This window comes from Myotis daubentonii, chromosome 6 (assembly GCF_963259705.1).
Source record: "Myotis daubentonii chromosome 6, mMyoDau2.1, whole genome shotgun sequence".
Classification (NCBI taxonomy): domain Eukaryota; kingdom Metazoa; phylum Chordata; class Mammalia; order Chiroptera; family Vespertilionidae; genus Myotis; species Myotis daubentonii.
In genome coordinates this window covers 24,004,946-24,027,437 of record NC_081845.1, presented here as the reverse complement: position 1 = coordinate 24,027,437, position 22,492 = coordinate 24,004,946, and the positions used below count along the sequence as shown (strand labels likewise).

Genomic DNA, 22,492 nt, shown 5'->3' with positions numbered 1-22,492 from the left:
AAAATAAATTAAATCCCTGTGAGAGGGAATAGTGTTTTATTTCAACTATGAATTTTGCTAATTGATACCAATAGTACATTGCATTTCTCACTTCTAACCAGCCTTGCATGTGATAGCCTTTAGAATTATTTGAAAAACTTTTCTAAAATCCTAATTCATTGGTTTGCTGATGGACATAGATTGTAAAGTAAATGAGACCCACACTGTGTTCATTTTTAACCTGAGCTTGACTTTGAACCAGTATCTTTACAGGTGAGATGCAGTGGGCTATATCCTTAGAAGCTGTTTATTACAAAGAAATGCAGTAAAGTGAATTGGGAACAAAAAGATAAATCCACACATGATAAGAGGATTTTTTCTCAAGTTTCTCAGTCACTATTATCATTTTAAAGGAGAGAACCAAAGGGAATTTTAATTTTCCAGATATTCCATGGTGATGAATAAACAGCACAACATGTCATAGAAGGAAGCCAGGTCAAAGAGAAATTCAAATAGATTTATTTATTCTTTTTTTTGAGAAAATGAAGTGATTCCTCTCTAGCCTTTGTGATACTTCTTTATGAAAACTTGATGACCTCAAGTCAGAAATAAATCTTTCAAGGAAGAAATGCAGCAGAGCAGGGAAAATGGTATATATAATTTTTGAGCCTAGAGCAGGATATGGACACACCTTGCTCTATTGCTGGAATGGAAAAACTGGCTTAGCTTGCCTTGAGTCAAGTCTCTTAGCTAAACTCTCCAACCGTTTCTGACCATGGTATTCATGCTATGAATTTAAAGGATCCTGCCATACCAGTGAGGCTTTTTTCTTATATGTAAGCTGTAGGAGTCGTGTCTTCATGACATAAATGTCTTCAAAATAAACTGTAGGTATAATAAGCAAATATTCACACTCTTTTCTTTTCACAGGAATTAACATAGAAAGAATGCCTTATAACCATTATGCAGATACATCACCAACGGTAAGGCAGTCTATTTCTGCATTATTAAAACTGATAAGAAGCTGCAGTGATACTAGCTATAATAATGTCATTGTAGAAAACTCTTATCACCTCCCTTTTGTCAGTAGTTATATCCCTTCAAGAAAATGAACCTCATGTTTTGTAATTAATGAAGAAAATTTACTAATTTTTGCCAAGATATAGGAAAATAAGATCTGTATCATTTTTACAGGTACTTATCTATATTAATGTTATAAATGGAATGTTTTTTTTTAATTTAAGAATACTTTATACTTTTTGCCCAGCCAGTGTGGCTCAGTGGTTGAGTGTCGACCAAGAGGTTACAGGTTCGATTCTGGTCAGGGCACATGCCTGGCTTACGGGCTCCATCCCCAGTAGTGGGCGTGCAGGGGCAGCCGATTGATGTTTTTCTCTCATCCATCATTCTGTCTCTCTATCCCTCTCACTTCCTCTCTCTAAAATCAATAAAAACATATTAAAAAATACTTTATACGTTTGATAAAGTAATGTAAATATGTATGGAAATTGATTTACACTCTTTTTAAAATGAATGTTATTTTGTGCACTAGCATCATTTAGAGTATCATTTACTATATTAAAAATAATTATAGAAGATAATATAGAAGGGACATGATTAAAATTAGTATCTGAGTATATTTATATGAAATATATATCAATTGATAGTTCCCACTAGACAGATTTATAAGATGATATAAACTAGAGTACATCTTTCTCTTCACAAAGCATAATCTTATTTCTTGTCCTTTCTATTCAATACAACTCTTCATTTCCTGCTACTAAAAAATGTGTTTTTAAGAAAATGAAGATAATATTCTACTATATTTGAATTTTATTGATAATTAATATTTTTCTCCAGGGAAAATTGACTCCATTTCTTATTTGTAATAAATCCATATGATTAATTCAACATGTTTGTGACTTACTGTGTGGTGCTCCAGAAAAGACTAGTGTTTGAGGAATTAATCAGTGTAATCATAAAAAATACTTGACTATAGTGTATATTCCAGTTATCTTTAGTAGTAGTAACATTATGTAAATTTTATTATTTAATATTTAAAATTAAAGATAACAATTATGGAAAACAAGTTATTTAAATATATTTGAATCATTGGATTATTTTTAATACTTTTGAAATTTATGTTATTCATGTAGGCATTCCTGTGGTACTGGTGTTTACATTTCTGGGTTTTTTTGTATATTCTGGAACTCAGAGGACAGCTTGGCAGGTTTGGTTTTTTTTGTCTTAACCTGTGGGCTGATTATAGATACCCATGTTAATTAAATGATAAAATAAAAGAACTGAATCCTCATGAACTCATGAGAAATAATGATATTAACTTTTTCAGTAGTTATCTCAAAGTAACTCCAATGAATTAGGATATATATATTCATATAATATATATAGGATATCCTATCTAATAAAAGAGATAAATGGTAATTGGCGTACGACGATACCCTTTTCATTGGCTAATCAGGGCTATATGCAAATTAACTGTCAGCCAAGATGGCGGTTAACTGCCAACATAGGCGCAATGCTGGGAGGCGAAAGGGGAAGGAGGGAAGAAGCTGCCTGCCGCTGACTGCAATTGGAAACCCAGGCGGCAGCCAAGAGCCAGAGAACCGAGCTGCCTTTGCTCGGAGAAGCCAGGCCTCCTTTGCTGGCTTCTGTGATAAGAGAACCTGGCCGCCTTTGCCGGCCCTGGGCCAGTAATGGGAGAAGCTGGGTGGGGCAGGGAAGAGGTGGATGTCTGCCTGGCTTCTCAGATCACTGATCACCAGTGATAGGAGAACACCCAGAGGCGGGGCCAGAGGCCAGGCTGCATAGCTGCCTGGGGACACCATCTGGACCCCAGGGGCGATGCAGCCAGGTCCCAGAAGGAGACCCAGAAGGTGACCCAGGCGCTGGGGCTGCGTTGCCGCTGGGGCATGTGATCCGGTCCCCCGGGGGCGACGCAGCCAGGCCCCAGAAGGAGACCCAGGGCCCAGGGCTGAGTTGCAGCTGTGGTACGCAATCCAGTGCCTGGGCTGAGGAGACCCGGAAGGAGACCCAGGCGCCGGGGCTGTTTTTTCCGCTGGGGCACGCAATCCGGTGCCCAGGCTGAGGAGACCCAGGGCCCGGGGCTGCGTCGCAGCTGGGGCACGCCATCCGGTCCGGTCCGGGGGCGATACAGCCAGGCCCCAGAAGGAGACCCAGGCACCAGGGCTGTATCGCTGCTGGGGCACGCGATCCAGTACCTGGCTGAGGAGACCCAGAAGGAGACCCAGGGGCCTCGCAAGAGGAGAGTCTCCATGGTTAGATGGCGTGGTGTCGGGACAGGAATAAAGACCCGAGGTGACTCAGATGCCTGGCCACAGGGTTAGACCAGCCAGCAGGGCCTTTCAGTTGGGACTGGGGTGGGGGTGGGGCGAGGGAGGCAAGCCAGAAATAGAGAACTACAACTCCCAGGAGGCTTAGCGGCCAGGGCCTGGGTGCCTGGCTGTGAAATCGGATGGGCTGTAGTTTCGCAAGCCACTTTAAACTAGAGGCTTGCAAGGTTGGAAGTTCTGTGCCTGGAGCCAGGGAGAAACGGAGCTGGAGCAGAGAGAGGGGTCCATGGCAGCTGTGGGCTTTGAGGAGTTCTCAGCACCTCCTGGCTGGGAGCTGGCGCTGCCTCCGCTGAAGGTGGTCACATCCTGGAGAGCGAGCTTGAGACCGAAGTGTAGTTCGTGTCTGGGGGTCTGGGCAGCTCCAGCCTCTAGGAGCGAGATGAAGAGGAGGAGGCAGCCTGAGGCCAGCAAGGGCGGCGCCAACAGGAACTCAATCCAATCGCAGGAAATACCAGGCGCTGGATCGGTGCTGCAGGGAGATTGAGCAGGCGAAGGAGCGGGTCCTGAACAGGCTCCATCAGATATAGAGGATAACATGGAGACTCCAGCAGGAGCGGAGGTTCCTCATGAAGGTGCTGGACTCCTACGGTGACAACTACCGGGCCAGCCAGTTCACCATCTTACTGGAGGACGAGGGCAGCCAGGGCAGAGACGCCCCCAACCCAGGCAACGCTGAGAATGAGCCTCCAGAGAAAGAAGGGCTGTCCCCACCCAGGAGGACGCCAGCGCCCACAGAAGCCAGCAGCCCGGCCCCTGGCGAGGGGCCCAGCAGTTGGAAGAGGCGGCGAGTGCCATAGGAAGGGCACTGGGCAGGAGTCCCGCTGACTCCGGAGCTGGCCCCCGTGCAGATAAAGGTGGAGGAAGACTTTGGCTTCTAAGCCCTCGAGGCTCTGGACTTAAGTTGGGTTTCTCGGGGGCCAGACAAGTAGCTGCCCTACCCAACCCTAGCCAGCTCCCCCTTTGACTGACCCCCCAATAAATGGACCCGATGCAAAAAAAAAAAAAAGCTTATAGAGGCATGTTTATAGGATCAAATAGTATAAATATAGATGTAACAGGACAATAAAAATAGAACCTGGCTATGATGATAACCTGAATGCTGCCTCTGTGTCATTCCTTCTTTGGGAACCCCTGGACCTTCTGGGGCTGGACCCCAACATTCCTCTTCTTATAAGGACTTCAGTGAGATGGGCTAAGGGTCCCACTGGAACTGCCACAATTTAATGTAATCCCCTCTTTAAAGATCTTATCTCCATATACAGGTACATTCTGAGGTTCTGGGGATTAGGATTTTAACATATATTTTGTTGATTACCCAAATCAGCCCTTAACAACCAGCATGTTTCAGAAAGTAGATTCCTACAGGGTTATTTACCAAACATTCAGAAGTATTTTTAAAAGAGCTAAGCCCCTCGCCCACCGTGTGAGCCCCTCCCAGCGAAGAGCGAAGGCCTGGGTTCCGGGCACCAGAGGAAAACTGGTGCCAGCAGCCAGGGGAAGGGGCCCCCAAGGGGCCCCAGATTGGGAGAGGGCACAGGGTGGGCTGAGGGACCCACCCGAGTGCACAAATTTTTGTGCACCGGGCCTCTAGTATATTATAATAAAATATATATAATATTTTATTATATCCTATATAATAAAAGGCCAGCCGCCATAAGCATACCGACTGGAACAACCAGAGACCAGAACCACCACAGCTCCTCACTGGGCTGGCCCCGCCCCCAAGCAAGCGGCTAGGGGTGATCAGGCAGGCAGGCAGAGTGGTTAGGGGTGATCAGGCAGGCAGACCAACGGTTAGGGGTGATCAGGTAGACAGACAAGTGGTTAGGGGTGATCAGGTAGGCAGGCCAGTGTTTAGGGGCGATCCGGTAGGCAGGCAAGTGGTAAGGGGTGATCAGGTAGGCAGGCCAGCATTTACGGGCGATCAGGTAGGCAAAACGGCTCCTCGCAGGTCTGGCCCTGCCCCCAAGCAAGCGGTTAGGGATGATCAGGTAGACAGGCAAGTGGTAAAGGGTGATCAGGTAGGCAGGCCAGCATTTACGGGCGATCAGGTAGGCAGACGGCTCCTCGCAGGGCTGGTCTCGCTCCCCCAGCAAGCAGTTAGGGGTGATCAGGTTGGCTGGCAAGTGGTTAGGAGTGATCAGGTATGCAGGCGAGTGGTAAGGGGCAATCAGGTAGGCAGATGGCAAGCGGTGGCAGCAGCAGTGGTGGGGCCAGCTGCCTGTAGCCGGGGGAAGGAAAGCCCTGATAGGCCCTGATCTCAGGCCAGGCCTAGGAACCCTACCCAAGGGGTCCTGGATTGTGAGAGGGTGCAGGCCGGGCTGAGGGACCTCCCCCACCCCCCTGAGTGCACAAATTTTCGTGCACCGGGCCTAAGGGACCGAACGACCGGTCAACTGGTCATTATGACATACACTGACCATCAGGAGGCAGATGCTCAATGCAGGGGCTGTCCCTGGTGGTCAGTGCACTCTCACAGCCAGCCACTTGTGGCCATTCAACCTTCCACAGCCCCTCCCACCAGCCGGCCCAATTGGGACTGGGCAAGGCGGCCCCGATCGGCCCCTGATTGCCAGCAAGGCTGAGGGACCCCACCAGTGTAGGAATTTGTGCACTGGTCCTCTAGTAGCTAATAATAATAGTTCAGGTACTGTTGGTCTTTTGATTATGTTTTTCTAGTTGGATTATTAAGTGGTAGTTCCTATTATATTAATAACATTTCTACTCTGTGCAATCAATAAGTTTTAATATACTTGGTTTATACAGGCACTCCCCATTCATTCAGTTCTCTAGGTTTTGACTTGAGTCAAGCTTCCTTTTTGTGTTTTCTAAAGCTCTGCTCCTCTCTCATTGCTGCAAACTAAGCATATTCTACTTCCCCTCTTCCCCAGGGTCCCCCTGCTTACTGACAGTTAACTTTGTCCCTTTCTCCATAACCTCTAAATAGGATCACAAGTGTGTTCATACCCCAGTGTCCCGGAAAGTAAAGTCTCACTTTCACAGAAAATATAATTTTACCTAATTTCAGTCCCTTGGACCTATATGCTCTTACTTTCATGAAAAGGATTAAGATGAGAAAATATTTAGAGATAGAAGAGATAGGAAAAAGACTGTCTAAAAATTTAAGGTGGATTATTTCTAAGTTCAAACTTTGTACTAGTACTATATTAGCCTAAAAAGGAGAGGTATTCCTGGGGTCTGAGAAAAAATATAGAAAAGGAGTATGGTAGGATATCGGTATTGAGTCTGGGGCCCTGAGTGACTTCTTAACCTTGTACTTAACCAGCAATTTCCAGCTTATTTCTCTACACATTATCACCCCCACTTCCCTGTTGCTCCAAGTACCACCATGAGTGGCTTGGGTCTAGGAGAGTGTGAGATGCTAGCTACAAGTACGCATCAGGTGAGGGAAATGAGACTTTCTCAAGCCTCTATAACAGGGAAAGATGCGTATCTCGACATTCTAAGTTGTAATGAACTTTTCACTGAAAATATGGTTACAGCGAATTGTTTGATCCTATAGCACTGTAATGTGATATAGTGTTCTAAGAAAATATAGGTTATCCTGAGACAGAACCACCTCTGTACCTTTGTTCTGTGTGCTCTCTCACTCTCTTTTTAATTTAATGTTTCATTTATTTTCATTTATTATATGAACTTTAATATTTTTGTGTGGAATTTTTTTTCTTTCTGACATAAATAATACCATATCTTTTTTTGAGATGCCTTTGATAGGAAGTAAAATAAATATCTCCACATGGCATTGCCCTGCCATCAAAAACAAGTAAACCCTTCTTCTTTACTAGCCACAGTCACTACTCTTTTTTTTTCATTCTGCGATCTTAATGTTCTAGTTCAGATTTGATGTTTATATGTGTGGCTTCCTTTTCCCTGACTTTTTGTCCTGAATGGTATTCACTCAGACATCTTAGTACTATAGGAAAAGCAAATAAAACATTAGCCAATCATAATATTCGATTATATGAAAATAATTAGAACATGCCACTTTAAGAACTAGTTGTGCACCTGCGTATAGCCTACGACAAATTAAGGATACTATCAGACAGATTAATCAAAGGACATTGTCTGAACCCGAAAGGTGGTATAAAAGTTAGTTAATAGTTAAGTCGATACAGGCTTGAGTCCCATATTTACCTTAAATGAAGGACTTATTTGCAAATCGAAGAGAAATAGTAACTAGCATAAGGAAGTCTTCTCTCACATGCTTGGTCTTTTCTTATTTGAGATGATTACATGAGGAATATAGTTAAACATACCTGTCCTTTAATTTTCAACCATATGCACAGCAGTTCTCATAGCTTTTCATACTGTCTGGTGGAATTAAAATATGGTAAGCCATGCTGAATACTTAAATAACTATTTGTGATTTGAGGATAATTTTTGAATGTCTTCCAATGAAAACGTGATAAAATTCAAATAGCATCAGTGTAGCCTGTTGTAATAAGTCACTGATTTTTGTAAAGCTTCTTTAATTCCAAACCTGTAATACTAAATAATATTACTCTTTCTTGTTTTATTCAGTGGTTACACAACCCCCATTTAATGAGAACAATTTTTCTTTTAACAAGTGGATTTTTTTGGGCAGTTTATAAAACTACAGCTTGCATTTTCACAGAAGCCTTCACATTTACCACAACAGATTGAAACAAAATCCAGGCTGTCTCCTGGAACACTTTTGCCATTCATCTAAGTATTTAATTGTTAGGAATTAAGATATCCTAGCTTGATTGGAAATTTAAATATTGATTCATTATTCTTTTTCATTATAAGACCAATCTATTAGCAAGCTATTCATTCATTCTGCAGTTACTAGTACACTTCTTCTAGGTCTTCTAAGGGTTTGATAGATAAATTTTTGTCATGTAATTTTTCATCAATAATAAACTTTAACGTTTTAGAGTGTTTTACTGTTCTGAAAATTTATCTGAGATATTTGTGATGTTGCTTGCCCTTAACACTAACGTTATTCATAAATGTACTTACCTGAATTCTATAAATTTAATTTTATTCTGAGATTCTTCAATTTTTATGATATCTGTAGCTATTCTACCACATTTTGATTTGTTGTTAGGTTGTTATTGTTTAGCGCTCTCTCTAGGTTTACACATTGCCCCATATTGCATTATTACACATTAGTACAATATACTTTATGCATGTATGCATGCAAAATATATCTTCCACATTTTAACATAATATTTGGGGTAGCTTGTTTATGGATAAATGCATGAGTTCAAATGAAATGTCTTTGATCCCAAGAAAGCACTTATTTTCTCCAATTTGTAGCATTTTCCAGGAATTCATAGTATGTGAGTTGGGGTAAATGTATCCTTATAAAACTCATAAAATGAAACAAGGCCAATCTCTTCCTGTAGGTAATTGCAGGGTGGAGAGGGAACTGATAAACTATAAGTTTTTATGGCTTAAGCCATAAAAGAATCTGTTTTCACTTATCAATAAAGTAGCAATTCAAAGCAGTTCTCTTGAAATTCGAATATAAATGCAAAATAGATTCTCCTTTAAGACCACTGTAAGTTGTCCGTAATACAACATTTTTCTTAAGTATCTGCACAGTGGTTTTTTTATCCAGACATTGTAAATTATGAAATTTATGTTGATTTTTTCCATTGACACACTCCACTGACATTTATGTATTTCAAAGACTTTTCACCTTAATTCTCTTTTGACTATTCTAAATTTTTCCACCTAGCAAACTTTTAAAATGCTGAAAATTTTAGATTGCTTGAAGACTGTAACATAACAGTGCATAATCTGATTTTATTTTCTAAATTACCAGTAAACATTAAGTATGTGCATAGGATAGTATAGCATCAAGCACCAGGTAGGTATAAGAGTGGTATGGCAAAAGTAGAAATACAGAAAATGTAAAACATGCTTTGTGTCTCTGAGTAGCTCTTGGTCTCATTAGAAAAGTTAGCTGTAAACAGTAAAATCCCAATACATGAAATGGATAAAAGTTCAGAGCAATATGAAGCAGATGCCAGTCACCAAGGCAGCTTGTGCTCAAGTAAAGGAATGTGGGTTAGGCCTTGAGTGTTACCAGAATTCCCAGGACTAGAGTGGTTTGATAAGGCTGTTGAGAGAAGGCTGTTTGGGAAGGTGCTACTGGATAATAAGGAAGGTTGGGATTTAAAAAGGAATAGGATAGCCCTCACCGGTTTGGCTTAGTGGCTAGAGCGTCGGCTGCGGACTGAAGGGTCCCAGGTTCAATTCTGGTCAAGGGCATGTACCTTGGTTGTGGGCATATCCCCAGTAGGGGGTGTGCAGGAGGCAGCTGATCTGTTTCTCTCTCATCGATATTTCTAACTCTCTATCCCTTTCCCTTCCTCTATGTAAAAAATCAATAAAATATATTAAAAAGGAATAGGATATTCTAGACCAGAGTAACAGTGTGACCAAAGATCCATAGAAGGAAAATGCACATAATTGACAGTTGAGTGAAGCAGAGTATTTAAGAACATGAGCTCTAGAAGATTAAAAAAGGTATTTTGGGCATGATTGATAAAGATCGCTGAACTTTAGATAAAGTCAATATAAGCAATTATAAGGCAGTTGAGAATGAGAATATGACCAAGATGGTAATGTTGTTTTGTTATTTTATTTTTCTGTTACAGTTTGCATTTAACACTATTTTGTATTAGTTTCAGATGAATAGCACAACAAATAGACATTCATATACTTTACAAAGTGTTCCTTCTGATAATTCAAGAGTCCACCTGGCACCATAGGCAGCCATCACAACATTGTTGACTATATTCCCTATGCTTTCTTTACCTTATATCTCTGTAACAATTTTGGTTGCCACCAATTAGTACTTCTTAATTACTTCACCTTTTTTAACCCTGCCACCCAACAACTCTCCCCTCTGGCATCCATCAGTCTGTTGTCTGTATCTATAAGTCTGTTTCTATTTTGTTTGTTCATTTGTTTATTTTCTTTAGATTCTGCATATAAGTGAAATCATATAGTATTTGTTTTTCTGTGTCTGGCTTATTTCACTTAGTATAATACCCTCTAGGTCCATTCATGCTGTTGCAAATTGTAAGATTTCATTCTTTTTTATGGTCAAGTAATATTCCATTGTATATATATGTAAGGTGGTAATATTTTTATTTTTTTAAATATATATATATTTTTTACTGTTGATAGTATTACAGATGTCTCCCATTCCTCCCCACCCCCCACTTTATCTCCCTCTGCCCAGCCCCTTAGGTCTTCCCCACCCTACTGCCCATGCCCATGGGCTATGCATATAAATATATAAGTTCTTTGGTTTATCCTTTCTCATCCCCTATCTTCACATTGAGGTATGTCAGTCTGTTCCATGCCCCCATGCTTCGGGTCTTGTTTTGTTGGTCAATTCATTTTGTCTATTAGATTCCACAAATAAGTGAGATCATGTGCTATTTGTCTTGCTCAGATTGGCTTATTTCACTTAGCATAATATTCTCCAATTCCATCCATGCTGTCCCAAAGGGTAAGAGATACTTCCTTTTTACAGCTGCATGGTATTCCATTGTGTAAATGTCCCACAGCTTTTTTATCCATTCATCTACTGATGGGCACTTGGACTGTTTCCAAATCTTGGCTATTGTAAATAATGCTACTATGAACAGAGGGGTGTATAAATTCTTTCTGATTGGTGTTTTGGGGTTTTTAGGATATATTCCTAGAAGTGGGATCACTGGGTCAAACGGAAGTTCCATTTTTAATTTTTTGAGGAAACGCCATACTGTTTTCCATAGTGGCTGCACCAATCTGCATTTCTACCAACAGTTAACTAGTGTTTCCTTTTCTTTGTATCCTTTCCAGCACTTGTTGTTTGTTGATTTTTAGATGATAGCCATTCTGGCAGGTATGAAGTGATATCTTATTTTGGTTTAAATTTGCATTTCTCTGATGATTAGTGACTTTGAACATTTTTTCATATGCCTCTTGGCCATTTGTATGCCCTCTTTGGAGAGTGTCTATTTAGGTCCTCTGCCCATTTTTAATTGGATTGTTTGTCTTCCTTTTGTTGAGTTGTATAAGTACTTTCTATATTTTGGATATTAACCCCTTATCAGATGTATCATTGGCAAGTATGTTCTCCCATACAGTAGGTTTCCTTTTCATTTTGATGATGGTTTCTTTTGCTGTTCAGAAACTTTTTATTTTCACCTAGTCCCATTTGTTTATTTTTTCCTTTGTTTCTCTTGCCCTAGGAGATGTATTAGCAAAAATTCTGCTACGTGAGATGTCTGAGATTTTACTGCTAAGATTTTTATAGTTTCATGGCTTAAATTAAGTCTTTAATCCATTTTTTATTCTTATTTATGGTGTAAGTTGGTGGTCTAGTTTCATCTTTTTCCATGTGTCTGTCCAGTTTTCCCAACACCATTTCGTAAAGAAACTGTCTTTACTCTATTGTATGTTCTTGTTTCCTTTGTCAAATATTAATTGACCATAATGGTATGGATCAATTTCTGGGGTCTCTGTTCTTTTCCATTGGTCTATATGCCTGTTCTTGTGCCAGTACCAGGTTGTTTTGATTATAGTGGCTTTGTAGTATAGTTTGATATCTAGTATTGTGATCCCTCCAACTTTGTTCTTCTTTCTCAGGATTGCTGCAGATATTCAAGGTCTTTTATGGTTCATATAAATTTTTGAAGTATTTGTTCTAGTTCTGTAAAATATGCTGTAGGTATTTTAATAAGGATTGCATTGAATCTATAGACTGCTTTGGGTATTATGAACATTTTAATGATGTTAATTCTTCCAATCCATGAATATGGTATACATTCCACTTGTTTGTATCTTCCTATATTTCTTTTTTTTTTTTTTAACTCAACATCCTGCTCTATTTAATACTGTCCGGCAGAAGAAAATAACTAATTTCCATTTTAAACACACTCAAAAATAAAACAAAAGGAAACAAAATCTCACCACGACCCTTTAACAGAGAACATGAGCAGTTTGCTATAGCTGCCAGGCTTCAGTGTACGGGAGGGAGGGAGGAAGGACGGTCAGGAGTGGGCGCATGGGGCACGGAAGGCACAAGACCTGGGTCCCATGCTCACCTTCAGGCAACATCTCCGTCCTGGGTGGGAAGCAGGTGGAGAGAGAAAACACCAACCCTTGTCCAGGATTCTGGCAGCTGAATCGCGGACATACCTTTTACGTTTGTTTCTCTTTGTCCGAAGTCAAAGGCACGTGTGGAAATCCACTTCCAGCAAAGGGCGAGTCCTAGGGAAGCCGCTGGCTTCTGGAGGGACCCCTCTGAAATGTCAATGATTGAAAGACGCGAAGTCAACAGGGACTTTATTCTCTTGCTTCTCTCTTCACAGGGGCACTGCCCCTCGGAACGACCAGGTCAGCTCCTGGTCTGGGGTCCTCCACCTCCTTGGTCCCTGTGGCATCGCAGGCAGGCTGGTGGTGTTTGCTCCAGTCTGGCCTGGGGGCCCAGTTGGGGGTCCCCTCAGGCTTTCGGTCCTGCCCAGGTGGGAAACTGTACACAGAATGGCGGTCACCCAGCAGCCTGAGGGCCAACTTCGCTCCTGAAGGAGACACTCCTCCCTCCTGGGCTGGGCTCGCACCAGAAGGTGGGTGCCTCGCGGTCTGGGAGTGGGGGGGGCTTCTCCGCCCCCAACCCCTCAGGCACTGTCCACACAGTGGAAACCAAACGAAACGACTCCAGCTTGTGGAGGGGAACATGTGAAACACAAACAACAAACAACCTCCCACAAGAGTATGACAGAAAAGCCCACCCACCCCCATCCCGTCCCCTGTGAGGTATCTTCCTCTATTTCTTTTTTCAATGTCCTATAGTTTTCCAAGTTCAGATCTTTTACCTCCTTGGTTAAGTTTATTTCTAGCTATCTTACTTTGTTGTTGTTGCAATGGTAAATGGGATGTTGTTGTTGTTTTTTTGTTCCTCTTTATGAGAGCTTGTTATCAGTGTATAAAAATGCCATTGATTTCTGGATGTAGATTTTGTATCCTGCTACATTTCTGAATTCATTTATTAAGTTTAGCAGTTTCCTGGTGGAGTCTTTAGGATTTTCTAGATGGATGGAAATGGGAAGAATGTGAGTTGTGAAGCTACTGTAATCCACATTTGATGTCTTACTAGTCTGACTAAGGAAAGGGCAATGGAAATAGAGGTATATTTGTGAGAAAGATTTAGAGATTAGAACTGATAATAGGGACTCAAAAGAAAAGTGGTAAAAGATTATTCCAAAACTACAAACAGACATAAGTTACTGAATGATGACTCCATTGACATTATTTTTGAAAACAGGAATGAAGGCTGATTTTTAGAGAATAATACATTCTACTTTCAAAGTTAAATTTCAGGTAACCAAAGGCCATGAACAAGTAGAAATGCCTAGCAGAGAGCTGAGAATATAGGCTGGGATCTCAGAAAAGAGGATGAGTTAGAAGATAAAAATTTATTATGCTTGATAAAGCCACACTCTATAGCTGCAGAAGGGAGACCCAATAGTCAGAAGACTCAGGCTTCAGCTGTGGGAAGTCATTTGTTTATCATGGGTGGGAGCTAGCAAATTCTTCACAAGAGGGTCATCCAAAAGTCCTCATCCAGGAAGGAGGCTGATATCCATTGCTTAGAAAAAGCTGAGCCAGGAACTAATCTCTGCCTACTCACCTCTCAAATCCATTCTATTTATTTATTTATTTATTTAAAATATATTTTTTATTGATTTCAGAGATGAAGGGAGAGGGATAAAGAGAAACATCAATGATGAGAGAGAATCATTGATTGGCTGCCTCCTGCACGCCCCCTACTGGGGGTATTGAGCCCACTACCCTGGAATGTGATCTTGGTCAGAATCTAACCAGGGCCGAAACCGGTTTGGCTCAGTGGATGGAGCGTCGGCCTGCGGACTGAAAGGTCCCGGGTTCGATTCCGGTCAAGGGCATGTACCTGGGTTGCGGGCACATCCCCAGTAGGAGATGTGCAGGAGGCAGCTGATCGATGTTTCTCTCTCATCGATGTTTCTGACTCTCTATCTCTCTCCCTTCCTCTCTGTGAAAAATCAATAAAATATATTTAAAAAAAAAAAAAAATCTAACCAGGGACCCTTAAGTCTGCAGACCAACTCTCTATCCACTGAGCCAAACCAGCTAGGGCCAGTCTAGCTATTTATTTATCCAAAACATGAATATTGTCATGCTTTCAAGATCCTACCTGTTGAAAAGTAAGCTATTTAGCATGTTATTTGAGCCCTTGTTCTACTTTCTAAACTAGTGGTTCTCAACCTGTGGGTCACGACCCCTTTGGGGGTCAAACAACACTTTCACAGGGGTCGCCTAAGACCATCGGAAAACACATATATAATTACATATTGTTTTGTGATTAATCACTATGCTTTAATTATGTTCAATTTGTAACAATGAAAATACATCCTGCATATCAAGATATTTACATTACAATTCATAACAGTAGCAAAATTACAGTTATGAAGTAGCAACGAAAATAATTTTATGGTTGGGGATCACCACAACATGAGGAACTGTATTAAAGGGTCGTGGCATTAGGAAGGTTGAGAACCACTGTTCTAAACTTATTTCCATCTCTTCCTCAATACTCACTCTGTTCACTCTGAGCTACTTGCGGTGCCCTGGGTGTTTCACACTGAGCAGTAATATTAGAACAGGGGTTAAGAATACTGAGTGCAGAGCCAAATCACTGGGCTTCCAGTCCTGGTTTGGCAACTTTTGCTGCATGTGACTTTGTGCTTCAGTTTCCTCAACTGTAAGTGGGGATAGTAATTCCTACCTCAAGAATTGTTGCAAGGGATGAGTTATTGCACCCCACTCAGTATATTTCTGTGTACTAGATATTATTACATATTTAATCATAAGAGATCATCAGATAATAAGGACAAGAACATAGCCCAAGTCTGAGATTTTTTTTAGGTCAAGAACCAAAGGGAGGACCCCAAGGTCCCAAATAGGTCAGGAAACAAGGAAATCTGATGAAGATTGCCACAACGGCCTGCCTGTGTCTTGACCAACCTTATTTCTTTCTCTTTATTTATTTTGTAAAGTTTGTTTTATTATGCACTTATTTATTTATTGCATATTCTGACTCTTGCCTGAATCAATGTAGAAGTTCAATTACACCAGGATAATAGGCATAAAGTAGGATGATCGTGGACAGTCCTACATGTGATCACCTTATTCCTGAATTCAATAAGTCATAGCAGCCAGATTGATCTTTTTAAAATGTAATTTAAAATGGTTTTTCCTCCTGCTTAACATTCTTCAATAATTTCTCTCTACGTTTAGAATATAACCCAAACCCTTTACTAGGAACCTATAGGGCCTTCATGATCTGATCTCTGCCTACTTCTTCAGTATCACCTTATGATACTCTCTGCTAAGTTTCTTGAACGTCAAGCTGTTACCTACTCACCCGTAGACCTGTGAACATTTGGTCTCTCTTCCAGAAATATACCCACCCTTTTGCATAAAAGGCTGTGTGTGTGCTACGTGCTGTTGAGTTGGTTCCGACTCCTGATGACCCTGTGAATGAGTAATGTCCACAGTCTCCTGTCCTCAACAGCCCTGCTCAGCTCCTGTAGACTCATGCCTATGGCTTCTTGTATTAAGTCAATCCATTTCATATTGGGTTTCCTTTTTCCTGCTGCCTTTTATTTTTCCAGTGTTATTGTCTTTTGCAAAGAACCCCACCTTCTCATTGATGTACCCAAAGTAAGATAGCTTTAGTTTTGTCATTTTTCCCTCCAGACATGTTTCAAGCTTAATTTGCTACAGGACCCACTTGTCCATCTTTCTGATGGTCCAGGGTACTCACAGAGCTCTTCTCTAATGCCATACTTAAAATGGATCAATTTTTTCCCTGTCAGCCTTCTTCATTTATACAGAGTAATTGTATGAGGATATGGATCATCTTTGCTTTGGTCTGTAATGACACATTTTTGGTCTTCATGATTCTTCCTAATTCCTTTTCTTTAGATCTCAGTAAATGTCTCCCCTAGTAAAATATGTACTCGATCAAGAGGGATTTTGCATGCTCCTGTCCAGCACTCTGCAATGCATTGCACATATTATTACTAGCCATTCTTATATTCCCAGTATTTATAATGACCCTGAATAAGCTAATCATCCAATCTAATAAAAGAGAAACATGCCAATTGACTGCACCTCCACTATGCCCCAAGCCACGCCCACCAGCCAGTCAGAGCAACTATATGCAAATTAACCCAACCAAGATGGCAGCCAGCAGCCATGGAGCTAGAGCAAGCAGGAGGTTTGGTTGCCCCAGTGATGGAGGAAGCCAAGCTTCCCGCCTGCCTTGGCTGGCTGTGGCCTCCGCTCAAGGCAACAAAGTTTCAATTATAGAAGATAAATAAATTCCGGATACCTGCTTCCAGCCAGCCTCCCCTGGGAGCTTGGGTGGCTGGGGGCCATGGCCAGCCTGCAAACAGCCATCAGCCCCTCACCCAGGATGACCACACCCTCATGGGGTGAGGGTCCCCGCTGGGGGGCTTGGCCAGCCTGCAAACAGCCATCAGCCCCTCACCCAGACTGGCCAGGCACCCCAGCAGTACCCTCTACCCTGAAGAGGGTGTGGCCATCCTGGAAACGGCCCTCAGCCCCTCACCCAGGCTGGCCAGGCACCCCAGGTGGGACCCCACCCTGAGGGGGCTGTGGCCAGCCTGCAAACAGCCATCAGCCCCTCACCCAGGCTGGCAACACCATCATGGGGTGAGGGTCCCCGCTGGGGGGCTTGGCCAGCCTGCAAATAGCCATCAGTCCCTCACCCAAGCTGGCCAAGTACCCCAGTGGGGACCCCCACCCTGAAGGGGCTGTGGCCAGCCTACAAATAGCCATCAGCCACTCACCCAGGCTGGCCAGGCACTCCAGCGGGGACCCCCACCCTGAATGGGGTATGACCAGTCTGAAAATGGCCCTCAGCCCCTCACTCAGGCTGGCCAGGCACCCCAGGTGGGACCCCACCCTGAGGGGGCTGTGGCCAGCCTGCAAACAGCCATCAGCCCCTCACCCAGGCTGGCAACACCATCATGGGGTGAGAGTCCCCGCTGAGGGGCTTGGCCAGCCTGCAAATAGCCATCAGTCCCTCACCCAGGCTGGCCAGGTACCCCAGTGGGGAACCCCACCCTGAAGGGGCTGCGGCCAGCCTGCAAATAGCCATCAGCCACTCACCCAGGCTGGCCAGGCACTCCAGCGGGGACCCCCACCCTGAATGGGGTATGACCAGTCTGAAAATGGCCCTCAGCCCCTCACTCAGGCTGGCCAGGCACCCCAGCGGGACCCCCACCCTGATCCAGGACACCCTTTAGGGCAAACCGACCGGCCCCCACCCATGCACCAAGCCTCTATCCTATATAATAAAAGGGTAATATGCAAATTGACCCTAACAGCAGAACGACTGGGAATGACTGGTCACTATGACACACACTGACCACCAGGGGGCAGATGCTCAATGCAGGAGCTGCCCCCTGGTGGTCAGTGCGCTCCCACAGGGGAGCTCTGCTCAGCCACAAGCCAGGCTGATGGCTGCCAGTACAGTGGTGGTGGTGGGAGCCTCTCCTGCCCCCTCAGCAGCGCTAAGGATGTCCGACTGTAGCTTAGGCCTGCTCCCCGCTGGCAAGTGGACATCCCCCGAGGGCTCCCAGGCTGCCAGAGGGATGTCTGACTGCCAGCTTAGGCCCAATCCCCCGGGGAGCAGGCCTAAGCCAGCAGGTGGTCATCCCCCGAGGGGTCCCAGACTGCGAGAGGGCACAGGCCAGGCTGAGGGATCCCCCTGAGTGCACAAATTTTTGTGCACCTGGCCTCTAGTAATAATATAAAATTGTTATTTAATTTATTAATGTGTTTTTCTGAAGATTAATGGTATACATGTATTGAATACTTACTATGTTACCAATATATCTGTATCTCTACTTTCATTTCATTTGCATAACTCTTAGGTAGGTATTATTATTCCTAAAGTGGAGAGGCTTGCCTAGGATCACATAGCTAGTAAACACAGGATCAGGAGTTCTTTTTCTTTTTTAGTTAACATGCTGCTAAGAGCCTCTGGAGTTCTTGATATTTGCCTCAGACCTTTTTCAAAGACTGCATTACCTGCTAATAATAGGATACTGTTAGAAGAGTTTTGAGGCATTTCTAATCTCTACACATTTCCAGTCATTCACTTTCAACATATGAGAAAGATGTGTTAATGGTTACTAAAGAAAAAGTCCCTTTACTTGTAGATTCATCCTTTCCTGGAAAACAAAAACTGTTTTCATTATTTACTTGGGTTTTGTACTTTACTACAAATGATTAGTATCTTAGCTTACTCTTTTTCCAGAACAATTCAGTTTTTTCTTCCATAAATGCAGCACTTAAGAGGTTTGAGAGTATCTATATCATATCTATTCACTTATCTTAATCTGTGTTGATTTTGTTACTTTGTTCATATTCTTTGAAAAATGGACATCCAGAACTGGAGTTAATATTCTAATTGTGATATGAAAAATGTAATATTATCATTGATTCCTGTAATCTGGATACTGTGTCTGATATTAAACTTTGACCTACCATAACTCCTTGATGTTTTAAAGATGTGTTATCAAGGCATATCTTCCCACTCTTTATAAATTTATGCCTCAGTATGCTCATCTCCAAAATGGAGATAATAATAATATCTACTTTTTAGTGTTGTTCTATTGTTTCAGGTATATGTCTGGCACTAACAATAATCTCTCAGCTAATATTATTGAACCCTAAGTGCACAGTTGTCCATTTCTCCTTGTTGAGTTTCATCAATTTATTTATTTTTTAATCTATCTATCTATTAATATTATTGATTTCACAGAGTTAGGAAGAGGGAGAAAGAGATAGAAACATCGATGATGAGAGAGAACCATTGGTCAGCTGCCTCCTGCATGCCTCACACTGGGAATCAAGTCGCAACTTGGGCATATGCCCTAACCGGGAATAGAACGATGCCCAACCACTGAGCCATGCCAGCTGGGCTCATCCGTTTATTTTTGGCTCATTACACAGCCAGTAAAAATTCTTTTGAATCCTGTTTTGTTTGGTTTGTTGTTTTTTTTAAAGTCATGATAATAGCTCTCTTCTAAACTCTGTAACATTGACAAATTTAATAATGCCCCTTATTAATTATCTTTATTCAGAATGTTAGAAAAATATTAAACACTAAACCAAAAAACAGTAAAAATGTTCTTACCTGTAGGTATTTTAAGTTTTTATTTATGTCATTTTATTTGGGGAGTATTATTATTTAAAAGCTACTACAGTGTTGCATGGCATTGTATTTATCAAAGCATTTACTTGCATAGTTTTTAAAATATGATTTGATTATTTGAAATTTTTCTGCAATCAATATAAAATTTGACCCCTTTAAGGAAGCATTAATACACCCCATAGAAGAAACTAAAACTTGAGTAGATCATGCCATAAAATGAAGAAAACGATCATTTAGAAAAGAAAGAATTTAACCTTCATCATCCATTTTGTGAGAAATTTAATCAAAAGTTATTAAACTGGTGCTCTGTTTTTCCTGCGTAGTTGAACATCTACCAGCTGCCACTACTAATGCTCCGTAGGTTCTTTTTCTGCCCTGATAAATGTGTATGAGTTCACTCAGCTTCTCCTTTCTGTGATACTCCTGATTCTGCCATCATCTCAGTGTCCCCAGAGATCAGACTTTGGCAGAGATAGCAGCACAGCAGTCAATAACGCAGACACCTTTTGGTATAACCGCACAACTGGGTCACAGGTTAGTATGATGCATAAAGATTGGGAGAAAGTCCTGAAGGAAATGAAACTTTTTGTTCTGTTTTTAATGAAACTTCATAAAGTTTCCTTGTTATCATATCTCTGCCTGGAAATATCTTATGGCAACATGAACAGACTTTTCTGAGGGCACGTTTTTGATTCAGAGCAATACCAAAACTAGAAATAAATTTTTTTCAGAAATGGAATTAAATGTTATTAGATCCACATTTTGTTTGGAAAATATGGACATCTTTATAGTGATGGGTGTTTTACTAGTACATAGTTTACTACAAAGCACCATTTCTCTATGATGACACAAAGAACTTTAGGAATTGACTAATAATAATTATATGTAGCATTTATTGGGCACTTACTTCGTACCAGGCACTGTGCAGTGTTTTATGTTGGTTATCTCACTTGAGTGTCATAATTCTCTAAGATAAAAGTGTTATCATCATTTCCCAGTAGGTAAACTGAAACACAAAAGGTCTTTCCGGGTCTCCTTAGAAACATTCAAATTGAATGTGTTAATGCATTATAGTAGATGAGTCAACAATATTAACTCCCTAAAAGAAGAATCAGTTTATGTGAATAAACCATTAAGTTGTAATGCCACTCAGTGGAACAAAGAAGATTCTGTGGAAATTGGGAGTAGTTCAGGTAATATTGACAGCAATTACCACTTATAAAAACAATTTATAGTTTTAAAAGCTCTGCTACATACTGTATATTATCTCATCTGCTCTTTATATCATCACTGTAACTTGTATGGGGCTAGTAGGCAGGGATGGTTGGTAATGAAGGGTGTAGATAGCAGAGCACTCCTGGAAAGGCTGACCAGAATGACAGATGAAAAGGGTCATGAAGGTCTTAATTTGAGAAGGGACATCACCCAATGCAGCAGATCCCCCCCTCTCCCCTCTTAATAGATCTATCTGCCATGGAAGTTATCTAAGAAAGCCAGTTTCAAAAAATTTTCTTGGAAAATATCCCATTCACCCACCAAGAAATTTTAATCAGATATGCTTTGAGGTTAGTGGATAAAGTCTCAGTAGCTATTCTAGGAGTAATGGCACTTCAATTCTAATAGCTGTGAGGTGAGTAAAAGACATAAGTAGCAGAGAGTAATCTGGATGTGAGAAGAGGATTTGGGGGTTTGGTGGGAAGAAAGTGGCCCAGAAGCTGTGGTTTTTCTAGTGCACTGGCAGAGTCACCTGTGACCTTGAGAAAGGAAATTACAAACACCTGCTACACTTCAAACTACGCTACCCACATGCCACAGACAGCTGTTTGAAGAACAGGAGTGAAGGAATGAGAAGGTAATTTTGAGTATCACCCAAGAATGAGATGATTGGGCTTCTCACTTCTTCCTTGAAACCTACTTGTAAAGCTCATTGTATACCCTTCAGTTTCAGCTGACCCCTAAGTATGAATGACTCCTCAGTTGATGTTTCTAATTTTAATTATTCTTTCTTTTTTTCTATTAGAAAAAAATCTTTACAATAAGCACTTAGGCTGTTAACCATTTGGTAACCCAAAGAACCTAAACATGAGTACAGCTCATTAAAATTGCTGTCTTCCCCAGGAACTTCATTGTGCCTTTTCACTCTAATTTTCTGTCAGGGGCACTACCAGTAGCTTAGTTCTTACCAGCAAAACCTTGGTGATATGTGAAGTATATCTGTTTCTCTTATATAGTGCTCTCCAATTGTGTTATATTTCCATTTCCATAGCCGGGATCAAGGCTCTCCTCTCTGACTTGGAGGAGAGATGGTCTTTTCTGTGTTCTTTATTCATTATAACCAACTTCACCTCTCATGGCTATAATTTCTATGATGTTCTTTTTTAAATAGCTTCATTTGGATATAATTCAACATGATATCATATTTACCCTTTTAAAGTCTACAATTTATTGGGTTTTAATATATTCACAGAGTTTTGCAATCATTACCACTCTAATGTTAAAACATATTCAATATAATCCCCAAAAGAAATTCCATACTCATTAGTAGTCACCCTCATTCCATTGCTTTCTCTCCTTAGCCTCTGGCAAATACTAAACTTCTTTCTGTCTATATGGACTAGCCTGTTCTGGATATTTTATATAAATGCAGTCATATCATTTATGACCTTTTGTTATCTGACTTTTTTCACTTAGCATAATGTTTTCAAAGTTCCCCCATGTTGTAGCACTCATCAAAATTTCATTCCTTTTTATGGCTGAATAAGAGTCTATTATGTAGACATACCATTTTATTTATCCTTTAATCCAGTGGTTCTCAACCTTGGCTACACATTAGAATCACCTGGGAATCTTTTTAAAA

At 41.5% G+C, this 22,492-nt stretch overlaps 1 protein-coding gene across 2 annotated transcripts in view; it reads left to right on the top strand.

Moving 5' to 3' along the window:
• AHI1 (Abelson helper integration site 1) overlaps positions 1-22,492 on the top strand; it is a 182,260-nt gene that overhangs the window by 92,766 nt on the left and 67,002 nt on the right. For both annotated transcript variants that reach the window (XM_059700403.1, XM_059700406.1), the window contains one exon: positions 910-962. In XM_059700403.1, the coding sequence (XP_059556386.1) occupies positions 910-962 (53 nt within the window). The remainder of the gene's footprint in view (positions 1-909; positions 963-22,492) is intronic.